The sequence below is a fragment of the Sturnira hondurensis genome, unplaced genomic scaffold (assembly GCF_014824575.4).
Source record: "Sturnira hondurensis isolate 20B ecotype Veracruz unplaced genomic scaffold, ASM1482457v3 Scaffold0023451, whole genome shotgun sequence".
NCBI lineage: Eukaryota > Metazoa > Chordata > Mammalia > Chiroptera > Phyllostomidae > Sturnira > Sturnira hondurensis.
The window spans coordinates 114,759-136,848 of record NW_028096082.1 but is presented as its reverse complement, the minus strand read 5'-3'; the positions used below and the strand labels follow the sequence as shown (position 1 = coordinate 136,848).

General features: G+C 47.4%; 1 protein-coding gene across 3 annotated transcripts in view; it reads right to left on the bottom strand.

Moving 5' to 3' along the window:
• RET (ret proto-oncogene) overlaps positions 1-22,090 on the bottom strand; it is a 65,566-nt gene that overhangs the window by 1,605 nt on the left and 41,871 nt on the right. For all 3 annotated transcript variants that reach the window (XM_037037779.1, XM_037037782.1, XM_037037781.1), the window contains 12 exons: positions 21,799-21,924; positions 20,941-21,051; positions 20,234-20,356; positions 19,059-19,315; positions 14,435-14,582; positions 12,891-12,998; positions 11,354-11,568; positions 11,150-11,272; positions 5,443-5,513; positions 4,023-4,160; positions 2,804-2,903; positions 1,172-1,319 (listed from right to left, as the gene is read on the bottom strand). In XM_037037779.1, the coding sequence (XP_036893674.1) occupies positions 1,172-1,319; positions 2,804-2,903; positions 4,023-4,160; positions 5,443-5,513; positions 11,150-11,272; positions 11,354-11,568; positions 12,891-12,998; positions 14,435-14,582; positions 19,059-19,315; positions 20,234-20,356; positions 20,941-21,051; positions 21,799-21,924 (1,668 nt within the window). The remainder of the gene's footprint in view (positions 1-1,171; positions 1,320-2,803; positions 2,904-4,022; positions 4,161-5,442; positions 5,514-11,149; positions 11,273-11,353; positions 11,569-12,890; positions 12,999-14,434; positions 14,583-19,058; positions 19,316-20,233; positions 20,357-20,940; positions 21,052-21,798; positions 21,925-22,090) is intronic.

Sequence of the window (22,090 nt, the reverse complement as noted above, 5' to 3'; positions counted from 1 at the left end):
TTCAGTGCCACTTACATGAATGGTTTCATGCTCCAGGTTTCCAAAACACATATTTAGAGGAAATATTATGAGCTCTCTTGGTAACTACAACTTAACAGAAACTACCAGTTTTGACTTTTATAAGCTTCAAACTCTCAAACCTGACATATATTTAATGGCCTATCTAACTCTTTTTCTAAGGCAGAGTAAAGCACCAGCATGTTGCTGTACTAAAAGGCTCACTGCAGCAGGCAGCTTCCACAAAATGTGTGTAACCCTAGGGGACAGGGTCCTCCAGACCAAGGGTGCATATAGGTGAGTCCCACAGTGGTGACAGGAGAAATGGCATGTAGCACTAGACCCAAAGCCAGCAAAGAATCAAATGACTCAGAAGGCATGCAGAAAGAACAATCTCAGCTGCAACATGCTAGAAACTCCAAGATTTCAAAAAACAATCAATGATGAAGTTAGGAAACAGAAAAAAATCCAAGTATTTAATTGAAGACAAAAGAAGGAGTTTTGGCAAGAACCGCATTTACTGTCCATTGCAAGACCACAGCACCACAGACTATGTTATTTCAAAAAGCATTTACTCTAGCTTTTAGCACTGACTTCTTAAGTGATGACTGTCATGACAATGTGTAATGCAAAGAATGTGAAAACAGCAGCTTGTGTGTGACCTCCCCAATGTGGGACATGTAGCTGGGAACCCCCCTACCAAGGGGTCTCCCAGAACTGCCCACCCACCCAGATAGGGTTGGGGGGATCACTGGCTGCACTCAGTGCAGGCAGGGTGGTGCTGGCTCCTCCCTTCTAAATTACATGCCCTCCCGCAGTTGGATAAGTGTATCCCGGTAGTTAAGTTAGAAGTACTATGACTTGATACCCACCCCAGAAATGACTTATTCATCATTTTCTCAATGTCCCCTGAGTGTTCTGCCCTGCTCTCTATCATCTTAAGTTGCTGGGCAGTATGGTAATTACACTTATTTTCACATCCTTTAAAAAAACATAGCTGCACAAATGCCTAAATGTAAACTGATGCAAAGTCAGACATTATAAATAAAAAGGTTCAGAATGGACTTTGGTTTCATTCAGACAAGAAAGACACTTAAAAAGCATTCCAGAGAGTAAGGACAGTGTAGAGAGGAACAATGTTACTAGAATCTAGTAAATGCATGTGAAATTCTACCATAGAGTTTGTTTTCAATCCACGTGGAGGGGAGGGTTCGAGGGAGGGAAGCATTATTACAGTCCACCAGGGGTGTCTCCTCTTCTGAGAGGCCATCATCATAAAGCAGGGAGTCAGATGGGGTAGATGCAGCCAGGTCCAAGTAGTCCTAGAAGAGATAGATGGCTGGTCACCATTCCGCAACATGTGCCACTACTGGATATGTCCTTAAGCAGAAGCCCTGGCCATGTCCCATCCCATGCCGGCCTATCAGCTTCTCTCAGAGATCTGAGCCCCTCACCAGATTACCAGCATAGGGGTCCCACAGCCCCTGCCTCACCAAGCCCTATTCCATAGTCCTCATTGCTCCCCTCTCTAAAAAGTCACCTCCTTGGGCGCAGAAATGTCCTCCACTATTATTCTGGTCCTATCTTTGCAGCACTGGGCAACAGGCCCCACACTGGGGAACAGGTCTATTTGTAAACCCTGAGGATCTCTGGGGGAGCTCACTGCAGCCCCATTATTCATGGAGAAGTGACAAGATGCATCTTCCATCTGCAGGACACTTTCCAGCTTTCTTCCAAAGACTCCTGCCATCTAGAATATCCTATCAGGACTCTGAAATTTGCAGTCAGAGATGTGGGTTTTTCACAGGCTTCAGGTCCCAAGCATGACAATCCTGCAGTGCCTGCTCTTCTCACTGCTCTGGTTAAATGTCTAAAAAACTGTCCCAGCATTTTCTTCACTGCCTCTCAGCACTGCTCTAGGAAAGGTCATCTCTTTGCATCAGCAATCACTTTTTTAGGGTGACTCTTCATTCACAGGATTCGGAGGCTTTGCCCAAGTGATACACTGATGTGAGGTTTTATTACAAATGGCCTAGACCGTGCATCTTGCTCTTCCTGTTTGAAGAAATTACAACTGTTGGTAAATGTGCACATGTGAGGATGAATAGTCTATGTATACAATGCAAAGGCAGGATCTTTGTCTGTTTGTTTACTTGCATTCCCATGGTCTAAGACAGAATATGGTGCACAGCAATTGTTCAATAAATATTAGTTGAAACTTTGTTGACTTTCTCATTTTCCTACAGAGTTGTAAACTGGAGGTACACATTGGGATTTTGAACATTTAAATGAGCTGCTAACATTAAAAACTGGGAAACTTGACATGAATATCCTTTAAAACTCAGAAGACCTGGCATGCTTAACTTACTTTCCTGTAGGTCACATGCAGCTACAGCAAGAAGTCTTTTAGAGGGGGCTGGTGTCCTACTCCATAGTCACTTTCCACCCTAGATGGGACTCTCAGAACATCTGAAGTTAGAACACTCACATCTATTCTTTCCTGTGATTTTGTTTGGCTTTGGAATATCTTCCTCCTACACCTGTCTTTTGAGTGCTCTTCCTAAGTGCCAAACTGAGAATCTTGCTGTCCTCGTGATTTGAAAAAAAGCCCAAGAAGCCTGGTGCCTTCAGAAGTCAGTATGACTATCTTCCCTTGTATAGCCTTCCTCTGTGCCTGCACAGGGACCACCATGGACCTGTGTTGAGGCTGGAAACCACCCCTCCCATTTCCCACCCACCACACACACCCCTCTGCCACAGTCAGCTTGTAGGCAGCCTGCACTGGGAATATGCTCTAGGTACTCACTCTTCTCTTAACCATCATCTTCTCCAGGTCTTTGCTGATGTCGGCAAACACTGGCCTCTTGTCCGGCTCCTGCTTCCAGCATTGTAGCATCAGACTGTACCTGGTGGGGAGTGTAGATAGGTGGCTACAACCCAGCAAGGACCACCCTGTCACAGTCACCACACCCAGCAGTGGCATGGGCCTGGGAACCTCTGCTCCCAAACCCAAAATCAGTTTCTGCATCACTGCATTCTTCTCTGAACTGGGCCAAGGTCTGAGGGGTCATCTGGGGCTCAGGATGGTCTGTACCATAAGCTTCCCTTTCCTTGAGAGAGATTTGTTTTCATGTCCCTTTCAGGTACACTGGTAGGTACTCAGCTAACAAGATGTTGTGCTCACTATGGTGGCTGAGTGGAAAATGCCAGTCCTTAAAACTCTTGTGAAGGATGAACTAGATGTGGAAACAAACAAAAACTTCTTCCAATCACATCTCTATCTTATACATTTATCACTTCCTCATTTCCATGGGGCCCCAGCCTTGCTACAAGGCCTCCTGTGCTGCCGTGTGTGGAGCTCTGGGAAGCTGGCTGCCAACCCAGGCTGCCAGGGTGGTGGTGCCACTCACCTTTTAGCCCTGAGTTAGGCACACAGCAGAAGCCTACTGACTTTGTGGAATATATGGACCAGTATGTCTCTGCATGCAAACAACCACTTTCTTACGTGTTCTCAACCTGTCCTCCAAGAATCATCTGAGAGAACCTCTGTGTGTGAAACTTATAACCTTGGGCTGAAGTCTAGGCTCCTCCTGCTTACCCTTTGCCTGCCTTCGCAACTCCACTTGGGCACACCCCAGCAAGTGCCCTATGGGCCAGTCTGAATTACCTGCCCCTCCCTCAAATGACCTGAAAGGACAGGTCTGTGGCCTTAGACTCAGCTGCTGTCTTAGTGTGAAATTCATCTCATTCTTCCCACAACTCCTCCCTGGGCTCTGCCCCCCTTATCCTTATAGGTCCCCCAGGAAGCCTGCCCAGCCCCCAGAGGAGTTGGATCTCCAGCATCTGCCACCATGTCCAAGGGTGGTTCTGTGATGTCTGCCCTTTCACTACCCACCACCCAGCTTATCATAGACTGGCACCAAGGGCTGGTCAGGAGTGGGGAGGGAATGCATGCATAAGCCCCTCCCTTCTCAGACCCAGATTGTCTGTATCAGGGAGGCTGGGCCCACACAGAGCCTGCTCACATCTCCTCATTGCAGTTGTCAGGCCTCTCCATCCGGTAGCCTGTCTTCAGAAGGTTGAAGAGCCGCTCAGGAGGAATCCCAGGGTAGGGGTTGCCCCCCAGGGTCACAATCTCCCACAGCAGGACACCAAAGGACCACCTGCAAGGAGTAAGACGGCCAGTGAGTGGCTACACCAGGCCTGCAGGGCCCTCTGGGAAGCTCAGACATCCATCCTCCCAGCAGCTGCTGACCCATCAGCCCAGAGTCCCCTGCTGCCACCTGAAGAAAACAGGTCTCAGCCTGGATCCCACTGCACCAATGGATGCAGGATGGAGGTGGGAATAGCCATCTCTCTGCCCTGCCCCTGCTGCTGTGATGCTTCCCAGCCTCGTTCCCATACCCACAAGGGCACCAGGCAGTGGTTCCCTGAAGCGGCAGGGATGGCCCGGCCCAGCCCAGCAAGTGCAGCAATATGCTGGCTGGACCCAGGCCAAGCGGCCAGGTGTTGAGTACACTTCCTTCACCTTCTTTCTATGCTTGAAAACTTTCATAAAGTCTTAGGAGAAAAAAATTCACTGCTATTGAAAAATACTTAGCTGTGAGGGAAATTTAATTGTAAAGTGGGAACTGAATCATAGCACAAAATAGCATTATCACATGAACCCACTTGCAATGATAAAGAGAAAATACCTGCACACCACAGAAAATACTAGAAGACCATGCTTATGAAGGCCTGTGGTAGTTACTTAGGGATCCAAGTGACTCAGCCTCTTCATCATGCTTTACTCTAAATTTTCTGGTTGCCTTATAGTTAACTCCTATAATCAGAAAACAGTTTAATACTATAAGAACTGCCTTGTCACAGCCCACATATCTTATCCAAGATATGCATGTCTGTTGATGTCAGAACACTTAGAAGAAACAAATCTGTTGTGTTTTTGAAAATTATCAAGTCTGTAATTTGACCTGGAAGGCTGAGTTTTGGTTCCTGTCTTCGAGAAGTTTGGGGCACAGCAGCCTCTTACTTACTTAAGATCATTTCCACCCGTGGCAGGGACCAATCCCAGGATCCCCGTCTGAGCCCAGTCCTGCTCAGGCCCACAGGATGGGAACTGTTTGACTGGACCTGGGTGTCACTAAGACTCCCACAGAAGAGAGGGAAGTGGAAGGGGGAAGAAAAGAGGAGGAAGAGAAGGGTATTTGCAGCCAGTGTTCACTGCTCTTATGAATGCTACTGTGGCTTTCAGAACTACTGCCTGGGCCTTGGTCATCTGCTCAATGAAGACACAAAGCTCCCTCTTGTTGGGGGTCACTGCAGATGGCTGGCATGAGCTGAGAGGCACTCAGAGCCTGTGCTGTTCCTTAGCTGAGCTGCCCAGACAAGTATTATAGTCCCTTTCACATGTAACCTGCACCCTAGGAAGGCAATGCCCACACTTACACATCACTTTGGGTGGTGTAGATATGATCAAAAAGGGACTCAATTGCCATCCATTTGACTGGAATCCGACCCTAAAAAGGGAGTGAAAGAAGGGCATTAATGTTGCTCAGACACCTTTTGAATTGGAGGAGAGGAGTAGCCCTGTTTCAGGTGCTTCCATCTCTGTTGGGTACACCCAGAAAATTCCTGGGTACTCATATGGTAGCACAGCTTCAGAGGGGCCAGATTAGCCTACATTTAGCCTAGATTTTCCAGGCATGGTTGAGATGACAGAGATAGTCAGCTGGCTTACCCACTGATGCACAGGGCTTGCTTTTCACCTACCATACTCCTGCTGAGAAGAAACCCAAGGGGTTGATACCAAGCCCAAGTAAGGTCCCCTAGGCCACATCTGGGGAGCTCTGAGGCATCCTGGGTGCTGCTATCCAGCCAATGGGCCAAGGACATCATCCAGCAAGATCTACCCTGATATCCGAGGATGAAAGACTTTGGAGACTTCTAATGCAAACTAACACACAACAGGCTCTTATGAGAAGCTCTGAGGGAAGAAATCTGCTTATATGCCTGGAGGCTGGTTTTCTCCTTTTATGCCAGGGCCCTTGTAGCATCCTCTAGAACAGTGCCCCCTACCACAGAGGTACCAGGGTAAGACCTAGCAAATCATTTCCAATGCAACTTTTAAAATTTTTATTTTTCAGTCAAACTTGGCATTCAATATTTTATTAGTTCCAGGTGGACAGTATAGTGGTTAGACATTTATATACCTTACAAAATGATCCTCTTGGTAAGTCTAGTACCCATCTGACACCATACATAGTTATTACAATATTATTGATTACATTTCCTGTGCTGTACATAATTTATATCCCAGAAACTATTCTGTAGCTGCCAATTTGTATTTCTTAGTCCCTTCACCTCTTTACCCAGTCCCTCAACCCTCCTCCCATCTGGCAACCATCACCTTGTTATGAGTTTGCTTGTCTTGCTTGTTAGCTTATTTTTTTTTTATTTTTGGATTCTATATGTAAGTGAAATAACATAACATTTGTCTTTCTGTCCAAGCTATTTCACTTACTTCAAGACTCTCTAGGTCCATCCATGCTGTTACAAGTGTTAAGACTTCATTCTTCTTTTTTCCCAATTTTTTATTTAATTATTTTTCAAGTACAGTTTTCTGTCTATTACTCCCATCCCATCCCACCCCCTTGCTCCCCCCTCCCTCCCATTTCCACCCTTCTCAGTTGTTGTCCATGTAGCCTTTATATATGTTCCTCTAAATCCCTCCCTTATTTCCCCTGAAATTCCCTCCCCTCTCCCCTCTGGTCACTGTCAGCCTGCTCTCTATTTCAGTGTCTTTGGTTATATTTTGCTTGCTTGTTTGTTTTGTTGTTTAGCTTCCTGTTAAAGGTGAGATCATATGGTATTTGTCCTTCAACACCTGGCTCATTTCACTCAGCATAATGCTTCTTTTTATGACCAAGTAATATTCCATTGCATATATGTATCACCTGTTCTTTATCCATTCATTTTTTATTTGGAGCATATAATCCATTTGCATTTAAACCAATTATTGTCAGGTATGTAGTTATTGCCATTTTATTATTTTCTGATTGTTTTTCACTTCTCTGTTCCTTTCTTGTTCTCTTGCTCATTTCCCTTGTATGTTAATAATTTTCTATAGTGTTGTGTTTGAATTCCTTTCTCTTTCTTGTATCTCTTTTGAGTTTTTGGTTTGTGGTTAGTATGTGCTTCATATGTTCCAAGCTATGTTTATAGCAGTCTATTTGAAGTTGATGGTCACTTAAATTTGAACACATTATTTAATAACTACCATTATTACTCACCCCTTCCATATCTATGTTTTTGTCATTTTTTACTTCTTTTGTGTGTTTGTGTGTATCCTTTAATTTATTGTAATTACAGATGATCTTGCTACTTTTGCTTTTAACCTTTGTCATAGCTTTAGTGTTGGTTGATCCACTGCTTTTATTATATGTTTGCCTTTGTCGGTGAGATTTTTTTATTTGTATTTTTTATTTTCTTTTCCTCTTCCTCCTCCTCCTCCCCCTCCTTGTTCAAAAAGTCCCTATAACATTCCCCATAATAGTGGTTTGGTGGTGATAAACTCCTTCAGCTTTTTCTTGTCTGGGAGGATCTTTATCTCCTTTAATTTTTAATGGTAGCCTGGCTGGGTAGAAAAATCTTGGTTGTAGGTTTTGCTTTTCATCACTTTGAATATTTCATATCAATCCCTTCTAGCCTACAAAGTTTTTGTTGAGAATGCAGCTGACAGTCTTATGGGAGTTCCCTTTTAGGTAATTAACTGCTTTCATCTTGCTTTTTTAAAAAAGATTCTCTCTCTGTCTTTAAACTTTTGTATTTTAATTAAAATGTGTCTTTGTGTGGCCATCTTTGGGTTCATCTTACTTGGGATTCTCTGTGCTTCCTGGAATTCTGTGTCTTTTTCCTTCAACAGGTTAGGTCAGTTTTCAGTCATTTTTTCAAGTAGGTTCTCAATTCCTTGCTCACTAGCTTTCTCCATTTTCTGGTAGCACTATGATGTGTACGTTGTTATGCTTGATGTTGTCCCAGAGGTCCCATCCCTTAAAGTAGCCTTATTTTGAGAGATCTTCTCTCTCTCTTTCTCTCTCTCTCTCTCTCTGTCTGCTGTTCTGATTGGGTGCTTTCTTCTCCATTGTTTTCAAAATCGCTGATCCAACCCTTTGCTTAATCTAACTTGCTGTTGACCTCATCTAATGTATTTATTTCAGTTAGGGTATTTTTCACTTCTGTTTTTAAATTATTTCTATCTCTCCTTTTATGCTTCTTTTCTCTTTGTTGAAGTTCTCACTGAGATAATCTATTCTGCCCCTAAGCTCAATTGAGCATCCTTATAACCCTTGTTTTGAACTCTGTATCTAGTAGATTGTTTGCCTCCAATTTGTTTAATTTTGGTTCTGGAGTTTTGCACCATTCTTTCATTTTGGGCATGTCTGTCTCATTTTGACAGCCTCCCTGTGTTTGTTTCTATGTATTAGGCAGATCTATGCCTCCTAGTCTTGGCAGAGTGGTCTTATGTAGTAGGTGTCCTGTAGGACCCTGTGGCACAATCTCTCTGTTTACCTGAACTAGATGCTTTTGGGGTGTCGTTTGTGTGGGTTTTTGTGCTCTCTTATTGTAGTTGAGCCTTGATTGCCACTGGCATGTAAGTGGGTAGGAATAACCCTTATGCTGATGAGCTGTGAGGACTGGCCATGACTACAGCAGACAAACTACTGTGCAGGGACTTACCCCAGGAGTGAGATTTGCCACAGTGAGATTCAGGTACCTGCTGAGTTCACCTTTTGGGGATGATGTTTGTAGTGCTAATTAGGTGGTGTTCTGGTGTGGCATGAAGCCAGCCACCAAGTATGTGGGTTTGGGGGCCTCTTGGAGAGGCTTCAGTTCAGGACAAGGTAAGCTGGTGCCTGTGTCTGGCCTGGAGCCACCTGGTAGGAACTGCAAAGTGATTTTTGGTTGGTAGCTGCCTGTTCTGGGCTTGGAGGCATCTCAGAGTGGTTATGCTGTGAACCAAGGCCAGTTACCACTACTACCAGGCTTGGGGCCACATAGGAGGAGGTTTGGGGCACACTGAGGCCAGGGGATTCTTATTTGGGTTTGAGAAACTTTGAGAGATTTTAGAAAATTCTGCAGTGCAAACACAGGCTGGCAGCTTGTGTGAATTAGCCTCTGAAAGAGATTCTGGCCAGGCAGGGTATAAGAGAATCATCAGAGCAGGATGGAAACCATAGTAGACTAGTTAATGGAGACTCAGACTTTGTGCCAGGTTGCACTTGTAGGCTGGGTTGGTGGATGGCTCAATAAAGCAACAATGATGCTTGCAGGCACTTTGCTCCTGGAGAGAAGTGCCCTTCCTACCCTTTCTCTGAAGCCAGACAATTCGGTTCCTCTGTCACTGACAGTTTTTGAGCTATTATCTTTTTTCTGGAGCTTAGGGTGAGTGTTTATGAGTGAGTGAATCTGTGCTTGGGCCCTTTACAAGGACTCCTGGGTCTCCAGCAGCCCCTCTGTCTCACCTAGAAGGAATCCTCACAGATTTTCACAGTCATCTGTTGTGGCAATTCCTCTTCCTGGCACTGGTGATCTGAGCTGGAGAACCTGGTGTGGGGATGAGACCCCTTACTCCTCAGTGAGGACCTCCATAGCTGAGATGTCCCTCCTGATTCTTAATTGCTACACATGGGTATGACACAAGCCCATTTTGCAACTCTGCCTCTCCTACCAGTTTCAATGTGGTTACTTCTTTATATTCTTGGTTATAGTCTCTTCAGGTAGTTATGAAGAGGGATTGTTCTACAATTTAGTTGTAATTTTGATATGGTTGTGGGAGGAGGCAAGCAAAATTTACTTATTTTGCCATCCTGACCAGAAGTGTCCTCAGTGCGGATTGATAAATAGCTTTTCAGTAGGTAAGTTTTCAGGCACAAATCGATAAAAAAATTAGTGCACTGGATTTCAATGCAGCATTTACTGTAATTTCTTTTTCTTTAAAGTATTCTTTAGAATTCATGTTATTAATGAAGTGTGGCTGTTTCTGGGGTACATGTTTGTAACAATGCTGCCTGCAGCATGTGCTCTCCAGGGCCCTGTGTTTAGACTCCTTATGTTTTTCTTTTCTGTGACATAGCACATTCTTGGAAGATCAGTGTAACAACAGGAAGGCTCTGTCCACATCCCTTCACAGGGTGGGGAGTAGCCCCTCTCCACTTCCTCTTTGGCAACATTGAGATACCCTATCACAATGGAAACCCCAGAAAAAACGAAACACTGTCTTTACAGCCCATGGCAGCATAAGGGCTTCGCCCCACCTCTCAGAGTGAAGCTGAAGTGTATGCAGTTACTTTTGGTGTTGTTTTTTGGGGGGGCAGCATCTGTTCTGAATGTCAAGTCAGTTGTGACTTGAATGGATTGTGGGCTAGCCCTGTCTTGTCTGTCATAGAGAGGCTGGAGGAGAGGGGCTAAGTGGGAAGTAGAACTGAGAAGGCCAGGACAAATACCATAGGAAACTGACCAATGTCATGGACTAGATTCCCCCAGAGGGGCCATCACCTACTTCAGAGATTTGGAGAAAGCTTTTTGAGGATGCTACAATGAATCTCTGGATCCCATCTCTAGGGCCCTCCTTGAATCTTCTAAATTTTCCCAGCCAGGGATTCCCAGGCCCCTGTTCCACAGGAACCTCCACCTGTAATAAAACCTCCACGTTCATTATTTCCTAAAGAACAGCCCTTCACTCTCCTCTGGGAAAACAGCTAAATTACACAAAAAAGAAACAATGACCTTCATTCTGTAGAAGGGAAAGGGACACCGTGGAGAAGAGGATGGCTATTTCTGAAGCATTAGGTGACCTTAAAAAATGATAGTAATTAAAAGCAGCACAAGATTCAGGGCCCAGTTCAGGAAGGGCAGATGTGGTCCTCAGGAGGAGAAGGAACAGACTCAGGGGTCAGTCCTAAACTGGGTCTTTGGAGACCCAAGATCAGGGAAGGATTTAGGGATGAGGGCTAGAAGTTCATACTCTAAAAATCCACTTGATCTTCTCCACGTATTCTAAGGGCTCTGCCTCCAACCTGTGGGCACTCTGACTACTATCCCCACCCAGCTGAGGACTTCAGGCCAGCACATCCTAGAACCTACAACCTGGTACCTTGCTCCTTTTCACATAGGAGTCCTCTTCATACACATCCCGTGACAGGCCAAAATCCGAAATCTTCATCTTCCGCCCTTCGGCTACTAAGACATTTCTGGCTGCTAAGTCCCGATGAACAAGCTGCAAGGAACATAGTAACAGGGACCTTTAAAACCCAGGCCCATCACAGGCAGTAGGGGTGGGGGCCGGGGCAGCACATACCTTCATCTCAGCCAGGTACCGCATCCCCCGTGAGATTTGCCAAGCGAAGGAGATGAGGTCACCCATGGTCAGGGCCCGCTCATCTGGGTTGTCCAGGTAGCTGGAGTTGCGGCTGCCTCTGCTGCCAACATAGCCAGGACCTGCTTTGCGGCTCTCTCGCAGGAAGCCCCGAAGGGAACCATACTTGGCATATTCCACGATGAGAAGCAGTGGCCCTGGGGGCAGAGGGGACTGTGGGCTGGCTGCCTGCCAAGCCCTGAATAGGTGGAGGTCAAACCAACTGGCACCTCCCACAGCACAGGAAGGACGGGATGCAGGCCTTCTCAGGACAGCTCTGCACCCTACCAGTAAGTAGGCAGAGGGACACAGCCCTGTTGTGAGTGGCTAATGTCTGGGTTCTGGGCAGCTTCATGACTTACCATATTTTCCTGTGTATAATGCACACCGTTTTACCCAAATTTTTGAGGAAAAAAATAAAGATGTGCATTATACATGGGTAGTACCTGAAATGCCTTTTATCTGTTCTGTGTTTTGTAATTATTTGTTACATAAAATTTTTGTACCATAATGTTCAAAAATAAACACTAAAATTCCTTTATAATACAAAAAAAACAAGTATCTAAATATAAATAAATAAAACATTACATTAAAAAATTAAAAACAAAGATTTCTTCCCTGAAAGTCTGGACCAAAACATGGGTGTGCATTATATACAGCAGTGCATCATCATGGCAAAATATGGTGAGTCCCAGGTCATTCTCACATCATTTGCTCTCTACCCTGTGAGGCCAGTGAAGTCACTGCCTGGGTAGTTGAGCATGACCTTATCCCAGAGTGCTGAAGGCAGAAGGCTACTGCACTCAGTGCCTCCTGGGGATGTATACACCTGCTGCTAGGATGTCAAGCCTTTCTTTATCCTTGGTCCTGCCATAGCATGGCCTGGGAATGATTGATGGAGGCAGAGTTTGGATTGCACGTGGCCCACCTGCTTTCTGTTCCCATCCTACACCCAACCCTAGGACCAGCATCCCTGCTGTCCTCTCCTTATTGGCTTCCTGTCCCCTCACATCCGCAACACACATGTGTTCATAAACAGTGAGAGGCCCCAGGTGGCTGGTCTCCTGTGTCTATGTGACAAACAGTGACAATGCCTTTGTCATGCAGGGCTGGAGTCACCAGGAGATCATGGCATGGCTAGACCCCCATAAGTCCCTAGAAAGTACTATCCATTTTTTGAGTTGTTTGTCTGGGACAGGGTGTTAACAACCAGAATGTTATCAGAGACCTTTGGGCAGCCCCAGCAGGCCTAGGGCTCCCAGAGCAGTGACCTCATGCAGGCACTCCTGTAGCAGCCCCTCCTAGCTGTCTTACTGACATAGGAGGCTCTAGCCAGGAGCCAGAGACAGAGATCATGCTTCCAGGAAGACAGAGAATAAAGGCTAGAGAAGAGGAGGATGGGGAGGGGGAGGAAAAAGAGAGCAACAGCTCAGAGCTTCTGGCCTGTGGCAGGCAGCTGCTATCCTGTGGCTGTCCTTACCATCCTGGCTGCAGGCCCCATACAGCTTGATGACATTGGGGTGGTTGACCTGCTTTAGGAGGTTGAATTCTGACAGTAGGTCCCGCAGCTCATTTGGGGAGGCATTCTCTGAAACACATATAAACAAAAAAGGTTGCAAACCCATCCCCCTGGAAACCCCTTCTGTGACAATGCAGGGTCACATTAACCCACACTGGGGTTCTGCAAAGACCCATCATCTTCTGAAACACCTTACCCCAGGATTCCACAGCTTGAGGCTACTCTCAGCCCATAGGATGGTTGGCTTCTTCCACCTCTGGGGAATAAGAACCTGAGGACCCCAAGTCCACATAAATAGGATCTCCCCATGGACAGCCTCTCAGGCTGGGCTATGTGTAAGTGGAGTAATTTCCTTGCAATTGTCATCTTCCAAAGACAGGAATGCACAGAATCCTCTCAGTTTTCCTTCTGGAAAGGTAAGGTGACTCCCTGATGCCCCCAAACACCCAATGACCAAGCACTCGACAGTTGGAGGCAAGGCCCTGGAGGAAGGTAAAGATCACAAGGTTTCACAGAAGTCCTCTGACGATGAGGAAGATGTGCATCCTGAGAGTGGGTGGAGCTGGGTTTGGTCTCTCACCAGAAGCCTGGTGTGGAGGTTTTTGTGTGAGAAGCTGTGGCTAAACAGTCCTCCTGGCTCAGAGTCCCATGACTCACTGCCCATATGTGCCATGCCCTACTTCTGGCTACAGAATTCTCTGGAAGTAAGAGGACAGCTTCTAGAGGAGATGGCACATCAGGAATCAGGACCCCCTGTATCACACATGGGAGATCACTGTGCCCTCTTAAGGTGTGGGTTTTCTTGGGTACGGGGTGACCCCAATCTGGGGGCCTGGGGAAGCATCCAGAAGCACAGTAATAAGTGGCCCCATGACTGCTGCATTAGAATCTGTGTGTGCACAAACCAACATCCGCCCACCACATGCTGCTGGAACTTTGGGTCAGTCCACTTGGGCCAGAGCCCAGGCATTGCAGAGGGCCATCTGCCCAGTCTCTGTGGATAAACATGAATGTGTGCTTGTGTGACCACTCAGAGCCAAGCCTGTGGCACAACTGGTCACTCATGGCAAGCCTGGGGAGCGCCAGTCTTCCAGGGACTCTGGGGGTAGGGCCAATCCCCTCAGGTGGTCTTCTCACTAGGAACCCAGTGGTCAGTTAGCTGAGAGAAATGGATGGGGCAGAGTGAGGTGGGAAGAACTATCAATTCAAAACCAAAAGGGCTCTTAAATTTTTAAAAACTCAGATCTTTGCCCAACATTGGTATTGAAGCAATACCACTCTAGAACGTTTTAAGGGAGGAAAGTCCTCGCCCTCCTTCAGGAAGCACCCTGACCTGTGTCACCTATGATAGGTGGGGTCCCCCGACTTCAGCCACTCGAGAACAACCATGGGAGGCTCTTGAGCAGGTGTCAGGACAGCTGCCAGCATATTGGCTTCATCTACTCCTTGGGGCTCCCACAGGTGTGCATGGCAGGACTACCTGTGTGTACTGCCTGGACAAGTACCTTTCAGCATCTTCACAGCCACAGTCATGTATCCTGCTTTGCCTTTCAGCCGGAAGGCTGTTGCTTCCACAACTTTTCCAAATTCTCCTTCTCCCAGAGTTTTCCCCAGAACCAGGTTCTTCCGAGGGAATTCCCACTTTGGATCCTCCTATATTGGGGTTGAAGGAAGGGAGAGAAGAGATGCAGAGAGGCAGATGGTGAGGATAAGAGAAAAGAAATAAGGCAAGACCCATGAACAAGCTCCACTCTGCAGAGAACTAACCATGATTTGAACCGATAGGTAATAGTCATTCATGTCAATAAAGTCAGGATCCCACAGTTGGGCCCTAAGGTGTCATTCCATGACAGGTCTCCACCATGGCAGAGCAGGTGTTGCCATGGACTGGTCTGGACTCTGGATGCCTGTACCCTGTTTTACTGAACATACCCTGGGCTACCTTGGGCCCATGTCCTTGTCTCAAACAAGGTAATCAGGGCTTACTCAGCAATTCAGGTACTCATGTGGGAGCATGGTTTCTTCTGTGGGAGTCAGGACCAATTCTTCCGGCACTGGGTCTACTTTAGAAACAAGGCCCACATGGCACAGACTGGGCTACAGCCCCAACCCAGGTATGCCCTCTCCAGAGATGCCCAGAAGACTGAATCAGTACCAGTGGCCCAAGTTGCCTCCCAGCCTATAATCCACACCTACAAGTGGAAGTGTCTAGGGCAACTTCCCTGTGTGGCAGCCTCTGGACAGGTACTACTATGCTCCTGAGGAATCTCCACATAGTTGTGTGGAAGAGGCTGCTCCTGCTAAGAAGTTGGCCACCATCTTGAACCTGCATACACCTTCTTATCATGCTCCCCTTCGCACACCTTGCATTCCTACTGAGGTCTTGTCCATATACTCAAGACCTTCTCAGGTCTTGAGATGCCTCTAGGATGCCTTCTCAGGCCCCCTGCTTGTCTTGTATACTTGAATTCTGACTGGAATGCTGAAGCCTATCTGGACTCTCCCCTCCTATGCTAGAACTTGGCACCCATCTCTCCAAGTGTCCCTGAAGCTGGGCATGGCTATGGCTTCTGGGACCTGCTCACAATGTGCACTACCAAGCTTGCCAAACCCATAAAGATGACAACACTGGGAATGTGTTTGCCCCTGAATGACCAAAACTATGCTGTTTGATGTTTGGGTACAGAAGCAGCTTCCTCTGGCCAGGAGCACCTTCCAGCCAGCTACCAAGTATCCTGGTGTTGCCTCAGGTTCCCTAGGACTGATAATACTGATAATACAACAGTATTATCACTGCCTGGTATCCTCACCTCCACACTGGACTGGATAACTTCATTTACTACGCAGAAACTGTGCTGAGCCTATGTGGCTATAACCAATTTGATTCTCTTAAAAATATTAAATATAATTCTCCCTACTTTATACATGAATAAACTGAGGCTGAGTGGTTGAGTAACATGTCTGAGGCCTCAGAGCTGATCGGTGTGGCCCTTGGGTCTCAGGCTGTGTTTTGGTTGGTCTGTATTCTGGGCAGGAGGTGACTACCAGGATACATAAAGGAATCACATGACTCATTACAGAGGCCTACAGTGGAAGCTGAGATGCTGCTGGCTCTGGTTGCAGACCTTCCATCTGCTGAGTGGTTCAAACTAAAAAAGCTGGAAGGGAGACTGAAGTGGCCACTGCACCTGCAAAAGACCATAGCCCAAACCCTCACTAAGGGGAAAGGCTCCTCCTACAAACCCTGGCTACCTTCCAGCCATGGCTGGAGACTGCCAGGGCCATGCAGCCACTGGATACTGAACCTCCTGCCTGGAGATACCTGGAGGTACAAACACAGAACTCTCCCTCCCCAGCCTTGTGGTGGGACTTGTTTCCATGTACCCTCCATTCTGAGTGCATTTTCCTAAGTCTCTCTCAAAATGCGGTTTCTACTTCTGGCCAAAATGGAGGCGTAGGTAAATATATTTGCCTCCTCACATGACCAAAAGAAGGATAACAACTAATTTGAAAACAAAAAATAACCAGGACTGCAAAAAAAATCAAACTGTATGGAAGTCTGACAATCAAGGAGTTAGAGAAGAAACATTCATCCAAACCAGTAGGAGGGGCAGAGATGGGCAGCCAGGAAGAGAGGATGTGCAGCAGGTGGCAACTGGAAGACTGAGCAGGTGGGCAAGGCAGCTGATGGACTGTGTCCAGCAAGGCAGTGGCTGGAAGACCAGGAGGTCGCACATTTGTGTGCCAATAAAGTGGGAGGAACAACTGGGGAGCAAGACAGACCACCAACCCAGGATTCCAGCATGAAGAAACGTAGCCTCATAACCTATGACTGGAGAAATCTGTGGGGGTTGTGGCAGCAGAAGAAACTCCCAGCCTCACAAGAGAGTTCATTGGAGAGACCACAGGGTCCTAGAATGTACACAAACCTATCCACCCTGGAATCAACACCAGCAGGACCCAATTTGCTTGTGGGTACCAGGGGGAGTGACTGAAAGCCAGCTGAGAGCCCACCAAGGGGCACTGTTCCCTCTCTTATTCCTCCCCCACATACAGCACCAAAACACAGGGTTATCCTGCCCTGGTGGATACCTAAGACTCCAATCTTTACAACTTTTGTAACAGGTGCCCCAAGACAAAAAATATGACAGAAATTGAAAAACAGATCAAAACTCCAAAAATAGAACTAAGCAATGAAGAGGTAGCCAACCTGTCAGAAGCAGAATTCAAAACACCGCTAATCAGGATGCTTACAGAAAAGGTTCAGTATGGTTGCAAAATAGAAAAAGAAGTAAAGGCTATGAAAAGTGAAATAAAGGGAAATGTACAAGAAGTCAACAGTGATGGGAAGGAAACCAAAACTGGAATCAATGATTTAGACCAGAAGGAAGAAATACACATTTAACCAGAACAGAATAAAGAAATAAAAATTCAAAAAAAAATGAGGAAAGGCTGAGGAACCTCCAGGACAATTTTAAATATTCCAACATCCAAATCATAGGTGTGCCAGAAGGAGAAGAGGAAGAGCAATAAATAGAAAACTTATTTCAAAAAATAATGAAGGAGAATTCCCCCAATCTGGCAAAGGAAATAGACTTCTACTAAGTCCAGGAAGCTCACAGAGTCCCAAAGAAGTTGGACACAAGGAAGCACATATCAATACACATCCTAATTACATTAGCCAAGATTAAACATAAGGAGAGAATCTTAAAAGCAGCAAGAGAAGAGGAGTTACCTACAAAGGAGTTCCCATAAGACTATCAGTTGATTTCTCAAAAGAAACTTTACAGTCAAGAAGGCGTTGAAAAGAAGTATTCAAACTCATGAAAGACAAAGACCTATGACCTTCATTATCCAGCAAAGCTATCATTTAGAATGGAAGGACAGATAAAGTGCTTCCCAGATAAGGTCACGTTAAAGGAGTTCATCATAACCAAGCCCTTATTATGTAAAATATTAAATCGATTTATGTAAGAAAAAGAAGATACAAAATATGAACAGTAAAATGACAACAAACTCATAACTATCAACAACTGAACCTAAAAAAAAACCTAAGCAAACATTTAGAATAAGAACAGAATCACAAAAATGGAGATCATGTGGAGGTTTATCAGAGGTGAGGGTGATGGGAGAAAATGGGGGAAAAGGCATAGGGAATAGGAAAGATCAGTGGTAGGTACAAAATAGACAGGGAGAGATTTAGAATAGTATAGGAAATGGAGAAGCCAAAGAACTTATATGTACAGTCTATGGACATGAACTAAGCGTGAGGGGAATGCTGGTGGGAGGGGGGTTGCAGGGCAGAGGGGAATAAAGGGGAGAAAATATTGGGACAACTGTAATAGCATAATCAATAAAATATATTTTTTAAAAATGTGGTTTCTGGCTCCTCCAACAGTTCCCAATGAGAATGACTAAGGGGTGATGCAGGCCAAGGGGAGACCTAGATGGGATGGGAGCTCTAAGAACAATGGGTGGCCACAGACCCTGGTGGCCACTGAGAGGGGGACTTCAGCAACTTGTGGGTCTGGCTGGCACTCTGTCAGCTGGCCAGTCACAGAATCAAGGGGACTGGCTCCCCACAGATGGCTCACCCCTCAGTGCCCCACACTCCATGCTACAGATGGACTCTCTTCTCTGCTTCCACCTTGACCAAGCTCCTGCCTGCTGCCATCTCTCACTTGGATGAAAAGAGTACCTCATCACTGGGCTCCCACTTCTCCCCCTATAGACTCCCCAACAGAGAATCTTATGAAAATGAAGGCAGACCATAGGCCTCCTTTGAGCAACCCCAAACCTCCAGGGGTACCACTCTTTGAGAAAAGTTCATACTCTTCCTTGGGGCTTCCAATCCCCTGGCACATCTGTAGGAGCTCCCTGTCAGAATTCACTGTGTCCTCAGAACCCAAATCTCAGTCCACCTGGGTTAGAGCCCATCAGTCTCCACTCTGTTACCTGATTCCATGTTCTCTGCCCCATGGCCTTCTGCCTTCCCTGGATGTCATTTCAATGAAGGCAGGGTAGCTGCTGGAATGCTCATGCACTAGCTCCTTGCCCCACCTCTCCTCTCTAGCTCCCAGAGGCCAGTGTCACCTGCAGGGCCTCTGGCAGCCAGATGTGGAACCTCACCGGAATCTTGAAGGCATCCACAGAGACCTGGTTCTCCATGGAGTCCAATGAGGGCCGTCGAGCACTGGATGAGGAGTAGCTGACTGGGAAAGCCTGGGCTGGCCGACGGAAAGTCATCTCAGCCGAGGCAATGGGTGGTTTGTGGGCATTCTTGTGGTAGCGGTGGATGCAGAAGGTGGAGAGTAGCACAGAGATAATGAAGGAGAAGAGTACAGCCACTGCAATCACCATACGGCAGAGCTCATCACACAGTGGATCTGTGGGTAGGGGTGGCCTTAAGAGACAATACTCCAGAAGGGTTCCCCCATATCCCAACAAGAACCCATGTGGCACCATTCTCTAGCCTGCCACGCCCACACCAGCTAGGAAGTGGCTGCTGTGACAAACTATGAATGGCCTGGGAAGTGCTGCTGGCATTAAAGTATGAGAATAACTACAAACTCCAACAGCACTTGCTGCATGGCAGGTACTGTTAGAGAAGTTTCCCTTATCTGGAAATTGTATTACCTTCTGACAGAGGAAAGAGAGACACAGAGAGCGTTAGCAGCTCGCCTGAGGCCACACAGCAGAAGTAGTGCCCACAGCACCAACACCACCCGCCAGTCACTGCACTGAAGTCAGCTCAACCTGGAGGGCCATGGAGAGGAAAAATTCTTCCTCTATGTTTCCAATATTTTTTGTGTTTTCTTTATAAAAAGTGGGGAGGGAAGGAAAGTGGCTCAGGATCTAAGGCCATGCAGTAACAACTCAAATACCAGAAAAGTGTCCCTGGGCTCAGGCAGGAAATCTTCCCACGTGCTCAGTGGGGCCCATGCTGCCCATCACACATGTTGTCCCAGAAGGAGCACCTGGAGGTTCTGGCTGGGAGAGTGGGGTCCCAGTTGAACAGTGCCAGGGACCAAGCGAAGGATGCTGCACAAAGACAATCTGAGTGGACACTGAGTTATTTGGTGGAAGAACTAATTTCCCAGTATAACCTTTATCGTAGAACCTCTGGGTCATAAGGTACTATATAGAGTCCCTGACCTAGCTCCTTATCTGCAAAGATGGGGGAAGTGAGACCCAGAGGTAAGGATGAAGGTCTCCTGGGTTTTAACTGCTTTCTTGCATTTTCCTCCCTGGCTTGCAGGGAGATACAGGCAGCCCTGCTCCACATGTGGCCCTGCCCCACTCACCCTGGCTGTCTTCTGGCTCACAGAAGCACTTCTTCTCCTCCGGGAAGCAGTTGCAGTTGCCAAAGCCAGCTTTAATCCCCCAGCGTTCCCCTGGCTCATGCCCACCAATGATGCTGCCGCCCCCTGGTGACAGAGGAAGCATACTTAGTTAGCCTCTTGAGTGACCTGACTAGCTAGCACTACCCAGACAAGAGTGTGAGAGGTCCCTCTCCACCTGATATCAACTGCTCACACCCAGGGTGAGAAGTTGGGGGATGGGGGTGCTGGTAATGAGCTCAGAAGTCCAGATCATCTGGGCAGGAGTCTTAGCATAACCTGTTCCCAAGCCAGTCCCTTGGTCACAGTGTATGGAAGGAGGAGTTCATAGGCTGCCTGGGGCCTTTGTTAAGGACCACACATGGCTGCTGTTCAGAAGCAGAGAAGGGGCAGCAGGGGTGACCAGCAGACTGGGGGGCAAGGAGCTGCACCCCTGTGAATAGCCATGGTGACAATGAAGTGTGGGTCAGGGCACCAGGCTCCAATATTTTGTGAGGGAGATAGCTCTTCATTAAATAAAATGTTAAGAAAAGGCCAGGCACATAAAACCCAGGAACATGGTTGGTTTGGCTGAATTGCAGGAGGATTTCAAGCCTCTCTTACTTGCCATTCAACCTCTCTGTGCCCTGTCCCAGCTCACATGGGCTAGGTAGGCCCCACAGGGTGCTTACGGAGGCAGTCCTGGGGGCAGATGTTGTGGTTTCTGATCTCCACAGCATCACAGTGGCCGTCGGGGCAGGTCCTGATGCTGGGGGAGCAGGTGGAAAAGTTCCTGGATATACCTGCAACACACAGTGGGCTGGTCACTGCTACACATGGGTGCCGCTTCTACAGTGCAGTGTAGGCTGGTCACTGCTTCAATGGGGGCACAGGCCTGGGCAGACTTTCAGAGCCAGAAGGGCAGTACCCCAGGCCCTGAGGGCTAACCCTGCCCATCTAAGGCCTGAGCAGAGGAAAACCACATATGCAGCCTCACCAGCAGGGGCACCCCTGAGAAGTGCTTGTGGGTCCTGAATGCATAGGGCTGCCTGGGTGGTGAGGGATGGAAGGGCCAGCTGTCCCAGTGCTGTGCCTGCCTTACACCCAGGGGACCAGAAGAGTCCAAACAACGCTAGGCTGATCTCAAAGTTGCACCATGAGAGGGACCCTCATAGTTGTGGTTGCAGCTTGGAGTTAGCTGTTCTTCACACCTAAGCCAGTTTAGGTCCTTCCTGTTCTCTGGCCTGGGGCCTACTAGGTAGAGCCTCCCTGTTTCCTGCATACCTCAGCTTTGACCCAGACCTTCCCAAGCCCAAAGGGATTCCAGCCCTGAGGACCTTGGTTCTGTTGACAATGGACAGCCTGAATGTCCTCAGGCCAACTATACCCTGAACTCATGCCCACCTCCACGCATCAGGAGCCATGGTGGGACCAAGCTCTGGGGAATAGATAAGGATTGAGAAGGACCTGCACAGACCCCATTTCTACTTGCCTATTACCACCTCTCTTGATTGCCTGGCCACATGGCCCTGGCTCTGTATGGGGCCTACCTTTGCCATCTCCCTGTCTCCACTCACATCTGCCCGTCAGAGAGCCCAGGCCACCACACTCCTCACATTCAGACCGCCTCTTGCTGACTGCGCAGGACAGGGGGCAGCCTGGCTCCTCAGCCATATCTAGGAATAGAAGAAAGCCGGTCACAGGGGTAAGCCTGGGCCCATTGTCCAGCCATCACCCATGGGCAGAGGCAGAACTTGCTGAGCTGCCCCAATGGGTCGAACCCAAATGGGAGGGAGTAACTCAGCACCAAGTGAATGGAGTGATGGGGCTGCCAGGAGAGGG